The 15,078-nt window shown below is 39.7% G+C and overlaps 1 protein-coding gene across 1 annotated transcript in view; it reads left to right on the top strand.

The window, feature by feature from the left end:
• prom1a (prominin 1a) overlaps positions 1–15,078 on the top strand; it is a 70,604-nt gene that overhangs the window by 29,331 nt on the left and 26,195 nt on the right. Inside the window, exon 4 of the mRNA XM_070836838.1 lies at positions 4,243–4,448. Coding sequence (XP_070692939.1) covers positions 4,243–4,448 — 206 coding nt within the window. The remainder of the gene's footprint in view (positions 1–4,242; positions 4,449–15,078) is intronic.

Below are 15,078 nucleotides of genomic sequence, written 5' to 3'. Positions count from 1 at the left end.
CAAGTTCTCTTTTTGCATATAATGGACGCATACACTCACACGCAGCTAACTATGAAAACACTGCAGTGGATAATTTACATAAATTAGATTTTCTGACAATAGATGTTTTTTTCAAATAAATTAATCCAAATCCAAACTGACACCAAACAAAGGACAAAAAAAGGATTGTCTCTGTCAGTATGACGTTAACCAACATCAGTACAACCCAAAAGTGAACTTTAATTGATGATATTGACCTTGATTACTGGGTAAAATAAACCACCATATTTCTTTCTAATACCAGCTCCGGTGCCCAGATGCCATATCAATGCCAAAGTGTTATGGGTTTGTGGAACTGGCATTGACCTCCTCGACTATTGCAGACCTAACCTACCATGCCTTAAAAGACCAGTTCAACCACACACAACAGATCATTTTCCTGTTTTCTTGTCGAAGGTTAGCTAATCAGAGAAATGCTCCAGTGTATCCATGATTTAAATTAAAGCTTCCATACAGTGGATTTAAATAGTCCAGCTGTGATCAAAGGCTTGCTGATGTTGCAAAATTGCAGTCTTCAAAATATCATTGAGAATATCATGTTTCTCTTGTGGCTCCAGAGTGGTACCCAATCCAATTTAATATCAAGCAACACGACCAGAGACACAATAATGAATGAAAATAGGAAGCACAAAAAACACGGGCCATGACGTTTATCAGTGGCCTCTGTAACTCAGGCAGTTAGTTCAGGGTTGGCTAGCAACTGAGTACATGTCATCAGGATTACATAATCAGATTACAAAAAATTATTAACTATAATCAGCCTAGACTACATTTGGCAAAAATTACAGCATTGTCAAACATCGCTTGATTATGTCTTCCAACGGCAATTTTAAAATTACAAAACTTTTTTCATGATAACCAATGCCATTAACTTATGAAAAGTGTGTCTGACATACAAAAGTTAGCAGATAAACATCAGCATCAAAAACAGCATCCCACATGTTGTAGCGTACACATTTATAGTTTGTTCCAGTTCTGTTTTTGTAAAAGTGAGTTGAACTGACAGACTCTAAATATTGAACATGCAGAATGCATTTTATTTGCATTGCATGCGTTTTGAGAAGTTTGAGTAAAACTTTGTGGAGGCTGCATCCTTTTTTTACTATAAGGTATATATAAGACAATATTTTCAGTGTTTGATTTTGAAGTATCCAAAAGTAATGCAAAAGTATTCAGATTATTTTTTTGGTAGTACAATGGATGACATTACTAATTACAAAAAATGTCATGTAGTTTATATTCAGTAACCGATCACATTTCAAAGTAATCTGACCCAACCCTGGTAACAGCATCTTGCCTGAGGACACCCGACACTCGCTTTGATTAAATCTAATTAAAGTTACAGAATTGCCCGTCTTCACCACTCAGACATGCTGCCACCTCGTCATCCAGTTTGTTCTTATTGGAAGGTCGCCTTCTTCTTTTGGCCACTTGCCAAGACAACGCTATAGTCCAAAAATAGTCGGAGCTGCAGGCCCTCGAAGAGTGGTGGTGGAAAAAAAAAAAAAAAGATTTTTGACCTTTTTTTTTTTTTTTGCAGAAGATTCACCCAATAACAAGCAGAAGCCAGAAGCAGAATGACAATGCAAGCGCTCAGATTTGCGCAATGTCCTCAGCAAATGGGCTGACATTGCTGCTTTTAGATGACATGGGACACACACTTACACATTCAGTGGGTTTTTTTTCCCTCTTTCTTTCTTTGCCTCTCTACATCTTCAAAACTATCTGGTTCCCCCTTTTTTTGTCTCCACTGACCCTGAATCATCCATGTTTTTATTCCTGAAAGTCAGAAAGAGCGTGACTGATGGATGTTTTCTTCCTACATCTCCTAAACTATGTTTTTGACAAAGCCAGGAGCCTTTGGCGGTTAGATTATGTCTGAGAGATCCAAGTTTGCGCAGACATTTCTGAAGGAAACACAGGAGTATATTTCTGTCTGGCTAGTTCAGAAGTCTTTCCTTTTCACCCTGCATGTTAAAAAGCAAAAGCCGCAGGTCCTCAGAGAAGGAAGGGTCACTTACTTGCAAGGGCGATTAAGATTAGTGCAAATCAGCTGGGAGAGCAGTTCCTCCGTTCAGGAGCAGTGATAGCAGCCCTGCTCTGATCCTTTCATAATGAGCAGCTATTGAATATCATTGTGACAAGTTACATAGGGTGTGGGAATTACCAATCCCCTATTCAATTTTGCCAATTTCCAAAGTCTGTGCCAAGTGTGGTTTACAAAGGGACAGATTAAGTGGGAGCACTGTGGTTGGTTCAAGAGGAGGTGGAAGCTCCACTGAGAACCTGCCAACAGCAGTTATTTAACTCTTTCAATATACCGGGGAGAATTTGGCAGAAACCATGTTGAGTCACCTTGAATATTTCCAATATTGAATAAAAGTAAAGGATTATTTAGACTTTATGATGATGGATGTCCAGATTTCACAGACTATTCAAAGACAGAGCATAACCCTAATTCATACAGAGACATCACAGAGTTAAATACATTCCTCCACTCGCTCCTGTTTTAACAGGTTCAGTCCACGCATTTTAATATGGCCCTTGCCATAACAGATTACCCCTTTGACCTCACTACGCTCCTAATTAACCCTAACAACTGCCCCCTAGTCTTAACAATCTAACTACTAACTTCAGCTACTGTATATCTTCAGCTTACATGGAAACATACAATTGTTTTACTGGTAACTACACTATTTCTTCAAAACATTAAGCAGAATTAAGTTGACAGATATCTTTTTGTCTTAAAATGTATCCATTCTGGTTTATTCGGTACACCCTCACAAACAACTAAAGCGAATGCAGTCCAATACAATAATGATGCAATTATTTTCCACTTAATCAAGGTTATAATATTCACTTTTAAGTTTTAAGTTTAGTCAGAAGTGTTTCTAATATTTAGTCTACTCTTTTTTGAAGTAAATGGGATGGACAAATTGATGTAACCTCCATGAAGGTAGGATCTAGCAGCTGTTCTATTAGACTGCATTAGTTTGATCGGGGTGTACCTGATGAACTGGCTGAAAATTTCTTCCTTTATAAAAATGGGCCAAGTAAGTCTTCAAATTCAGCCGTAAATCTGGAGTTGCAAGGTTTTCATCCAACAATATGTCACTAAAATCCTTTCTTGGACCAAATGACAGAAATCTGCCAGTGCTACGAGATCATTTTACCTCTGTTTTGCAGTTTCTTAACTTCCTCAACTGATGAAAAAAAAGGAAAATAGTTGAGTGATGTCCCTTATTTTTGCTCAACTTACACTTTCTGCAATAGAACAATTTTAAAAGGATGAACTACATTGAAACAGGAGTAACTGTCTCACCCTAGAGGCTGATTTGTTACCTTATTTCACGAAAAAAACCTGTATTTCACGACTTAAGTCTAAAGAAGCTGTTAAGATGGAGTTTTTCTTGTATTGCACTTGCAGCCTTGTAGTTCATTCCTATTGAAGCAGATTTTTCATCAGAAATGCTGTCTTTCCCCTTCATTAGAGTGGAAAAACTGCACCACAGGGCTACAGTGATGGCTCTGGCTCCTTGGAGTATTTTCCCATCATCCTTTCATGTATTGCTATCCTCTCTGTGCATATTGTTGGAAATGTATATAAAAATGACCCATAGAGAATTGTCTCACATGCAGTAGGTGAGAAAAGTATTGTCGTCCCACTGATTTTAGTCGTGCCATTACGTTGCTAAATAATGTAGTTAAGAAGTCGATTATTGAATTAGTTTCAGGTATTTAAGAATTAGAAAACAAGGATTATCCAGGAGTGAGTAGTGTTACGCAATTTGTTTATTGTTTATTCAGAAATCCCTTTTGGACACAGAGCAGAGAGAGAATTTCCAGAGGTGGGATCCTACCAGATATTTTTAGATTTGTTGCTCATTTTATCCTCTGCCTCCTTGTGTGTGTCCTGCCTCCTTTCCTGTATGCCACTATTAATCTATCCTTTCTTTTCTCCCTCACTCGCAAACTCATCTGCTCTCCGCTCCTGATCCAATCCTGTTGTCTCTCAACAACCCCCTCCCATCCTATTTTCCCCTCTTGTGTCATCTCCCTTTTCCTCTTTCCACCTCTGATCCCCCTTTTCTCTCTTCATCTCATTTCCACGTCCACCTCCTTTCTCCATTTTGTTTCCTAAATAATTTGCCGCTCGTTCTTCATCTCATTTTTTCCTTTCATTCCTCCCCTCGCTGACCCCAGGCCATCTACTACGAGATAGGCTTCCTAGTTTGTGCAGCAGTGGGCCTGCTGTTCGCCGTTCTGATGCCGATAGTCGGCCTCTTCTTCTGCATGTGCCGCTGCTGTGACAACTGTGGCGGCGAGATGCACCAACGCCAGAGGAAGAACGCAGACTGCCGGCGTGGCCTGCTGGGAACTCTGCTTTTCTCCACCTCACTGGTCATCACGTGAGTATGACACATGCATACAGACACATGACACAGATAGGGAAGAATACACTGATATCAGCTTGCAAGCAGACGTGTATTTACTGGTGCTTACAGTGTGCGCATGCTTGTATATGCAGGCACACGTGCACTGGAATTCAATGCACGTCCCTCTGTCTTTTATAGTGTTGTAGTCATGCACACACTTGCGCACATTCAGGCAAAAACACACTGTACACGTGCACCTCTGGTCATCTTGTGTGTCTGTTTCACACACAAACACACACATGGTCATGAACCTCCCCCATCCCCCACGCTGTTTGCTATATATAGTTCCAGTAAGTCCCACTGTATATACTGTATGGCAGCACTCTTCATAGTTGTTTTCAGTCTGGTCATTATAATCTGCAGCGGATTCACACTGAGTTTCCATTACTGCACTTGAAATTCTTTATTGTGGCAACATGTATCTAAAATACTGGCAAATCCGAGGAGGAAGATAAATAAATGAATAAATGTGATAATTTGATTATTCTATATACAGTAACTAGGTATTATTGGTTTCAAATGGTTGGGATCTTCACTGGAAAAGACATCCTTAAATGCTCCATTTTTTACTCTGTACTTTTTTGTAAAGTATTTATAATACCTACTGGATCTGCCTTCAGGGTTTATTATATTACTGCTTCAGCTGTCATTTCCCTACACACACATTTTAAGCTTTTGGCTGTTGATTTTATCTAGTGGGAAATGTAGTGAGTCTAACTCTAGGATAAATTCCTAGATTATCAATGTTTCTAACTGTGGTAACTGTAGTTGACTGTGTAGGCTTTTATAAGCAGTACCTTGAGCTATTTTCAGCCTGGTTCTTGTCAAATTAAACCGCCATCAGTTACATGAAGCTATTTCTCCTTTGCAGTTGGAAACTCAGATCATAGACCATAGTGTGCTCTAGTGGTATTTGTGCTATTGATACAGTTTAAAACTGGACCTTGTTTTTTTTTTTCTATCATCTTTAATCATACGAATCAATCATTATCTCAACTGCTATCAAGCCACAGCAGACTTATAGTGTTGGCTCATCTTTACTCAGAAAATGAAAACAGGCAGCTTCAAGGATGAAGGATTCAAGGATGTTAGCACGTCTTAGCAATGTAACCATACGAGAAGCTCATGAAGGTCAATGAAAAGGAGCAACACAGCAGCCAAGAAGAGCCATGTTGTCATCCACATGTATACTTCTGTCATAAATAATGGATGGCTTCCTAAGTTTCAGTTTTTAAGTCTGAAATCCCATCTTAATGCCACTACCCCTCCTCTGCAGTTCAAAAGTGAAACACACATTTAAAAGACACCAAGATGATTTGTCTAAATCAGATTGCTGAAGCTTCACATTCATTTCCTCAGAATTGCACAGAACAAAGACTGAGGATTTTGAAAAGAATCTCTTTATAATCCGTTTGAACCAAAGAGTGAAGCACCGGACTATTGTTCTAATAAAGAGTTAGAAAACTATGAGTCTATCCTTGTTGTTTTTCGCTGACATGTATTTTTAAGAGCAGCGATTCATGAAGTACATCCCGCAGGCCACTGGCAGCCCTCAGAAACATTTTTCACAGCCTCTGAGCGTGACATGAAACGCAGGAATTATAGTGTAATCATCTACAGTTCATTTGATTTACTTTGACTTTCCACGGCCTGCATTATAATACACTTCCAGGTTACTGTGTCACACTACTACGAAGCAAGTGATGAGATTCTCAAATTGCACACGATTAAGGAAAATGATGGAAAAATAGGAAGGGTGGACTGAAAATGGTCGGGAGTGAAGCTTTAAGTTCACTGTTTGCTTCCTCTGTGTATGAGCCTATCACATCATCTGGCTGTCCTGTATCCCACTGAAACTCATCTCTCAGAAAATGGATCACAGGAAACTCAATCCACTCTCCACTCTGTTTTATAGTCTCGGAGGTAGGAGAGGCAGTGGCCCCTGGGGATGTAGCCACAGCACAAAAGGATTTGGAGCTGTGTCTGCTCCTCGTGGTACTGAAAGGATCCAGGAGCGTACTTAGTTTGATGTTCTTTGACTTTCTGTCTTCGTTGGAATGGAGCCCGGTTATTAGAAATTCCACAGCAATATCCTTGGAGCCCAGGCACATGAGTCTGAGAGCATCCTCGGAGCTCTTATTAAATCTCCCCAGCTACCAGGCAGAGACACTGCAGAGGCTCTAATGAAGCAATTACAGGCAGGAGAGGGATGAGTACAGAGCCCAGGCCCAGAATGCTTTTTACCACCACTAGAAAGCTGACAGCGAGGCACGGAAGAGTGACAGGGGTGATATTTGTTTTCCAAGAAGTGTTAAAATCTGATTAGGAGTGGTACAAGACGACCAGGTAAGGGCCAGGACACAAAATTGGCCAAGATTGTGATAGGAGAGTGAATATGCCAAAAACTAAACATTATTTAACAAGCCTGGACATCAATGCTGTGGGACATAAAGTATGACTGACAATAAACAACCTATGCCACTCTGCATGATAATCCCTGAGGTAGTTGTTTTCAACGTTCTGGAAACATATCTTTGATGATAAGCAGTAACTCTTGCAGTGTTTCTGCACTGATCTTCCCAGACTAGTCTTGTTAACTAAGCAACGTGAGCAGGAATTATTTATTTTTTTCTTTGGATTTTCTGTTAAATAAAGTGGAGGTAGACAAATGTTTTGTTTGAACCTATCAGTATGGAGTGAATATTGATTGCCCAATGTAATGGCTATAGAATAATGACAGCTCAGCGTTTAGATTTGTTCCCTATAAGCCTCACTTTCACAATGCAATTTCATCTGCCGCCATACACGATCTCCTGGGAAATGATGGCTCCCATTTACGGCACAAAAGAGGTGTGTCAACTATTGTGCAAACACAAGTTGCCTACTTTCGCTTTAGGTTTTGGTTGTTCTATGCGGCACACTTTTGATTTTCCGCTCAGTAATGGCGGCTATTGTTAACTCACAAGTGCTCGAATTTCATCCAAATTGTTCCAATTTCAATGTTATTTTGGACAGTTGGGACGCCTGCCATGAAATGCATTTATCTGCTATGCCAGAAATGTTAAACCAGTGTGTAAAAAACATAGCCGGTCTTACTGACATGATGGCAGTAAATATATTTACATATCCCAGAGAAACAGCCATAGTTGCCTGTAAATAACACTCTCACTCAACACTTGCATCTCAAATGATAATTAAGTCTCAAAAGAACAAACTACAGACAGGACTGAGGAATCTGAAAATGAACAGGATTAATGCAAGTTACAATCAGCCGCTCCTGATAATTCTTTCTCCTGTGCTTCAACAGGTTTCTCACCCTGAGGCTCTTTAGACCCCATTAAGGACCTTTTATCTAATTTTCCAAACACATGACCCCCACTGACGAGAGGCGGCTGGTTTTAACCCCAACAGCAATAATTAAAAAAGAGATAAACCCCCCATTTACGGTGATGTCAGTGTTCACAGCTAGGAGGAGAAGCAGCAGACTAATAGAGCTTTGCATTGATGCTCTAAGGATTAGAAAAGTGGGTTTGCGGTCCGGCAGGGACGCTGATTTCTACATTTGGGTGTAGGGATGCACCAGTATGACTTTTTTCAGTCCCAGTATCGATTCAGACTTACCTGGGCGGATACTGAGTACTGACATCAATGTTTGATTAACATGGAAAAGACTAGAATTATTCTTTTATGTGTAAGGCAACATTAGACTTAAATAATAATAATATTGTTTTCCTAACATTGTAAAAAACAAAATGTTGCAATAGAGAAACATGACTTCAAGTGTCTGGGTAGAATCAGTACAATAGTATAATAGTGATAATAGGAACAATAGTACTTTAATAGTAGGATTGATTTCAACAAAAGAACAAAATGAGAATCAGTGGACAATGTGGAGGTGGGAATAAACTGTACTTTGTAAGATGAGAAGAAAGTTTTACTCCTGCATCACACTTTACTCTGTAGGTGGCAGGGTCAAATTCAAGAGGAGCGTGAATGTGAAACGTGAATGAGCAACGTTCACGGGGTAAGAGTAGTGCTGTAGGGATTTGGGATTTGATTTACACGGACATCAGTCATGCTGAAAATGCTCTGGCTACAAATGTGCTGTCTGAGTAACACAGACAAGCATGTTGTCACTGCGTGATCAAATCTACCGAACAGAGGCAGAAAGATTAGGTTCTGCTTTGTTGTGATAAATCTGATGTGAAGGTTGTGTAGATTCAACCACGACATTTACATAAACACTAACAATTTCATCAGAACCAAATGAAGGCAGCGCTCCGATTGGTGCAGCTGCTTATTAACACTTTCACCAGGTTAAACGAGGTGAACGAAACTTGAAATCTAAATAAGCATAAACTGATTAACCGGCCCTCATTAACTGTCAGTCCTCAAACTACCGTGCCATATAATTACATTAGACTGATTTCTTTCAGAGCTATGAATCTTGGCACGTGCCAGGGCGACTAAGAGAAACAAAAAGTGTTTCTCCACACGGTAAGAAACATGTTAGCAGTGGTGGAGAATCAAAGCGAAGCGTGTTAGTATCACAGATTAGATCCCACTCCTCAAACAGCCACAAGTTTAAACACAAGTGTGGAGTGAGATGACCTGGAATTGTAATGACATTAGTAGTGATGCAGCACTAATGAATGCACGTCAGCAGCCTTGTTGTAGTTATGTTTTGTCTGGTGAATCCAGCGTACCCCCAAAATGTGTTTATTCTTTGTTTTGTTTTTTTATTTGGTGCATATTAATGAACATTGCATCATTTAATTTCATGCTTGGTCATAAGCTACAATTTTCCCCTTTTGTTTCCCCTTAAGCAGCTTAAAGGTCGACAAGATCCTCTTATTCCACACTGTCTGACAGTGTAAACAGTGAAATATCTAAACTCAAGGCCGCGTCTGTTTTATGGCTGCACTACTGTATTAAATGGAAATCTTCTACGTGTCTTGTGCATCATTTAAACCTTTTAGAAACAGCTCTAAATTTCAGCTTGACATGTTTAGTACCTTTGGAAACGTTGGGCTCTCCACCAATTTAAAATAGCCAGTGATTTAAAATCAATTTCTGAAGGTTTAAACAATGTTTAGCTGCACTGAATGAATTTGTAATGCTTGATAAATAGAATATAAAACGTATTAATGATGCAAGAACAAATGGGTTAAAAAGGTTAGTGAGAGAAACAAAAGTAAAGTAAAACAGTCTCTCCAGTAGAAGTGAACAGCCTTGACAGACTATCTCACTTCTGTATAAACAAAAAGTGATCAAATCTCAGTATTTGTTCTCCGTTAACCCACATGTGAAAATCACCCCCAGCGCTGTTAGTTTTGATGCTTTTCTCAGTGGTTGCATGTGTCTAAATATCAGCACCACTGTGTTTGTTTGTCATTAATGTATCATGTCTCAGCTCATGCATAAATGCATGTGCTGCAAAGTAAAGCTGCATGTAGCATTATGCCTGCCAGCTATCGAAAGGCCACACCGTGCATTATTAAAAGAGCAGTGGGAGCTGTTTCACTCTGTCCTAATCAGCTCTGATTCCACATAACCCCTGCGTGGATGTATAATGATAAAATGACAGATCCTTCCCTATGTTCAGGCCAAGTAGAAGACCCCTGCCTCATGCAGTTACCCAGTATGCATTTCAGCAGTCTATTTCAGTCGCTGGGTGTCCAACACTATTAACACCAAAGGTCCCAACATTACGGTCTTAGTAATTCATGCTAATCATATGGGGTCTAATTTATGATAATCTAGGCGACTGAGACAGTGAACAGAGCGTTTAGCAGCCTGCACTGCACAATCTCAGTCAGTCAGTTTAGATTTAAGGAGTTTGAGATTATTTGATTATCAGATATATGTTTTAACAACCCTTGCTCAATCGATTGTGGTTGGTGATATCTTTTGCGTGTCTCTCGGCCGCAAAGTTCTCCACTTCACTCTTCTTTCTAATGCTGGATTTTGGGAGATATTCCCATGCTAGATGCTATGCACATGCTGCTCCTGTATTTGGAAGAGACCAATGTCACTTCCCTGCTGTTGTGCCAACCAACCGTTAGCGTTTGCTGTCACGGGAAAATAAAAACACTGCTACAACACTGCCAAGGAACAAATTCAACGATTTGCAGATTTAAAACACAAGCTTGCATAGAGCAAAAAAGAGAAGAGCAGTAACTTGATGCTCTGCTGTCTAAGGGGCTGTGAAGCATTCTGAATTATACATGTAATAAAATCAAAAGATTTTTATATACCTGACCACAGGAAATCTGAATATCCTTTGAAGCGCTTGTGATTTTGATCTGGCTAACACATTCTGGCCTGAAATAGGACCAGCTGGTAATGCTTTCAGTTCTGATAACATTTCATCATCTGACAGTCTGTGCATCTCAAGGATCATTTTGGATTCAAATGGCCTGTACTAGGGTTGTTACTCTCCCAGTATTGCTGCCTCACCTATTTAAAAGTGCTAGAGAGATAAGTCGTCTCACTCGATAGCAAAGTGTAGACTTTGACCCTTAACACAAAAGGTGGTTACTGCTGTTTTCAGTGTGTTTGAGATCAGTTTATATACAGCGTATGGGCTTTAGGAAAAAAAATAAAATAAAATAATAATAACGCAAGCCTCACAGTTCCACTTTTATTTATGTGACAAGAGATATTAGCACTGACTCCTGCTGAATTATTAATAAAGTGACCCAATTAATGAGTAGAAAGGAAGTTTCATCACTGGTCCACTTTTTTATTGGAGCACAGAGCACTGAAGGGACAGCGCCAGGAGCTCAGCAGCCACAGCCTACAGACAAAACACTCATACACAATAGTACAGACAAAAACATCTAGACATGTTATCCATACGTACCCACACACTTCCCATACATGTACGTGATGTGTCATGAGGCACTACAGTGTACACCTTTCAGGATAAGGATTATTTTGTAGTTTTTGCCTTCATCCTATCTGTAACATTCTAGTTAAAATACCCCTTAATAACTTAAAATAATCCCCAAATGATGTTTAATACTTTAACAAACTAGGTTTTTTGATGGCAGCCAACTAGTGATTGTAGTGAAACACCTCACATTCACATACTTACTGCTGACACAGATACATGAACACAGTCTCTCTCTCTCTCTCTCTCTCTCTCTCTCTCTCTCTCTCTCTCTCTCTCTCTCTCTCTCTCTCTCTCTCTCTCTCTCTCTCTCTCTGGCACACATACAAAAACAAGGGCACAATTAGTGACACACACAATCAAACACACTCTCTGACATCCTCTGCCTCATGTAACCCACACGTCTCTCATTTAACAGCCTCCCTGGGTAGTCACCACATGCAGGGCTATTTTTAGGGGATTCATTAATAGTGTGATAAGCTTTAACTTCACTGTCATAAAGGAAGCAACGATGACTATTGAGATGTTATTTGCTGACTAAACGTCAAGCCAAGAAAGATCTCACAGGGAATTTATTTCCAGTGTCAGAAGTTTTGGTCACAGCCAGAAAAAGGCTCAAGCTTTACGCAAGTGTCTGGGGGGGAAAGTGGGCAGCAGCACCAAAAGTAACAGACCTCAGCAGGGGAAAGAGCATCGTAGAAAATCCACAAACGGAAAAATAACAGAACTTATCATCATTATCAATACTTTTTTTCTGAAAAATATAAATTAGTGCATGAGAACATGAAATTGCTCCACCGATTGCTAACTGGATGTGCAAAGATAAGATTTGCAACAAGGGATTTATCTAACAAGTACTGAAATTTTGTTGGGTTTAATCATAGATGCGTAAAGAAAACTGGATACGGCTTTGAAAAGAAGAAATCACCTGAATGAAACACATTGTGAATGTTCTTTGGGCCCCGCTGCTCATTTCCACACCAAAGCGGTCTAACTTCCAGTTTAGTTCTTTGCTAACTTGAATGAGGATAAAACTGCTTAATTGTGCGGCTCATCTAGACTTTCCAAATGTTATCAGACTGAATGGATCGAATTCTGAAACAACTTATTTCACCGGGTTGTGAGGTTTAAAAAAATATATCTATAATTTCATAGCCACTTCTTTTCCCATGATCGTGTGCGGAATGAAAAATCTTTTTGGGCCAAATTTCATCACATGGCTGATGCCGTTTTTGTAATTACACTGTCTGGCCACTATGTCGATTTTGCCTCCAAGCCCGGCACTTCCTGGAGGCTTGGGTTTAATGCATTAGATTGGACGTCATCCCACCTACAAGCTAAGCTCTGGTTGGCTCACCTGTTCTCCACCCTGGACGACTGCCACCAATGAGCACAACAACAGACGCGTTTAAATTGCTGAGGAGGAAAAAAAAAAAAAAAGAGATCGATATGGGCAACTATCAGAAGTCTGCAACTAGGCTGGGATTTTCAAGTGATACTGACAACATATTAAAGCCTCATATTCAGTTTAAAGTTAAGCATTCAATACATTTTACAATACTGCTACATGGCCATGCAAACGAAGTATCTAATTCCAAAAGACTGCACTCTATTGTCATGTCCTCCAACATGTTTGCTTTCATTAATTAGTTAGACGAGTTTTTAACCAGTTCTGTTTGCTTGTATTTGTTTTGTCGTTTTGTTTGTGGAAATAAGTGAAATGAATGAACTAAATTGAGCACTTCTCCGCTCCCTCTCTGTGCCTGTCCGCAGATCATAATGTCCAAGTACATGCATGACTGCTGCCCGGCACGTAGACACAACACAACGGCAGCTTCACACGAACCACTGCCAAGCTAATTAACTGGAGAGGTTGTTGTCAGAATTCGTAGCACATCCCATAATTTATCACATCTGCTGCAGAGACCTCACTCACTAATCATTCTATTTCCCCCTGATTTCTGGTTTACAGCTGAAATCCACTTTATGTTCTACTAATTACATTTTTCCTCATCCTGAGATTTTTTTTATGGTCCATAGGTTCTTCTAGTGCGGTGTGCACACTACAAATTAACACAGTGAATAGTGGAACAGGAACTCTACATAGTGAAACTAACTGATGTTCACAGTTGGCCGGTTTATTGGAGATATTTGTGTTACAATAGTGATGACACAGCACATTGTCGCACAAGAGAAGGGAAAGATACAAGAAGGCAAAGCTGCGAGGCTCAGTGATGTCATTTACAGCTAAGAGGTGCTCTATATCTCAGGGACGATTGGCTAGGGGAGATTTACAATCCAGAAATAGCAGCATTTCTAATGCAGATAGAGCTGTCTTTCATTTCTTTGTGCCACTGTGCTTTAACTTTGTGGTCAGCAGAGTAAGGAGTAAATACCATGCCACCAGCCAAATGCTTGGAAATGTTGGCTTCGGCCGGTGAGGTTTTCTACTCCACCGACCACTTTGACCAGTAATCAGGCGTTGTGTAACAGCCGTGTGATTAGGAAATTAAAATAATAAAACTTTACTTGCCAGGCCTGGTGGTCAAATAGTATTACACAGCTACTCTGGCTTCTGTGATGATAGCTCTGTTTATTCCTCTTTAGCGTCTCTGGGAATCATCTTCCTATATTGGAAGGTTTCCTCGACATGTCCACAGAGACACAATCAACCTAATGTTTCGCAGCAATAAGGAAGAGCTCTGCTGCGATACTGGCAGCCTCACACTCTGCGGCAGCCTCACAAACCTCTTTATCCAAAACACTGAGTGCTCAGTAGAGACTCATTCGATTTTTAATGTAATTACAATATTTCACTGCACAGTAGAGCAAAATCAGAAGACTACTTCTAGGCAGGGATTTATTACTCTGTATTTATTATCCCATTATTATTTTCTGTTATTGATGAAACAGAAAAATGCCCGACATTAGCAGCATCTTTCATGAAGAACACAAATAATGTTAAAAACATTTTATAGTTTTTAAGATCGCATTAATGAGTTAATTATTGGTGCTAGTGTTTCATGATAGAAGCGTCAATCTGCAAAGTAAACTAAGCGGGAATAAATGTGTGCTTTAAATTAAACTTCTACGAGGTTAGACTTTTTGAATCGATGAGGACAGAAATGTTTAACTTCTCTTTACTGAGCGCTGACTACGGCCAGCCTACAGAAAGTTAAGAGACAAAACTGGAAATGGGACAAAGGGAAGATGTGCACCTCCAGTTAATCTGTAAAAGTCACAAGAATGTCTTTTGTTTTGTACTGTACCTTTTCGTCGCACTGCCTTTTGCCGCAGCTGAGTGGAACACCCTACCACACGACATGAAGAGTTGTAGTTCTACCAGTAGCTTTAGTAGTCAAGTTGAAAAATCTGCTAAAAACTACTCAGCTCTGTAACCACGGATTCTGTATTTTATTCATTGGTATTGAAATATCTATATGTGATGATGAAAACTAGCCTCAAACCTTGGTACAATGCATCAAATTGTAACATTCATATTTAATATTGTACATGGTCCCTAACAAGTTAAATAGACAATAATAATAATAATCAAACACATGGGAGTGAAAAACAGAAGTCACTAGGACATGGTTTGTTTGTTCAGAAAATGCATGTTGTTGCCACACTGGAGGTCTTATCTGCACACATGAACTGGTTTGTATCATCATGTATACATGCCGATGTGCTGTATTCATATCTGTGTGG

Source organism: Pempheris klunzingeri, chromosome 9, assembly GCF_042242105.1.
Source record: "Pempheris klunzingeri isolate RE-2024b chromosome 9, fPemKlu1.hap1, whole genome shotgun sequence".
Lineage (NCBI taxonomy): Eukaryota > Metazoa > Chordata > Actinopteri > Acropomatiformes > Pempheridae > Pempheris > Pempheris klunzingeri.
The sequence above is the reverse complement of the archived record's forward strand: the minus strand, read 5'-3'. Positions and strand labels throughout refer to the sequence as shown.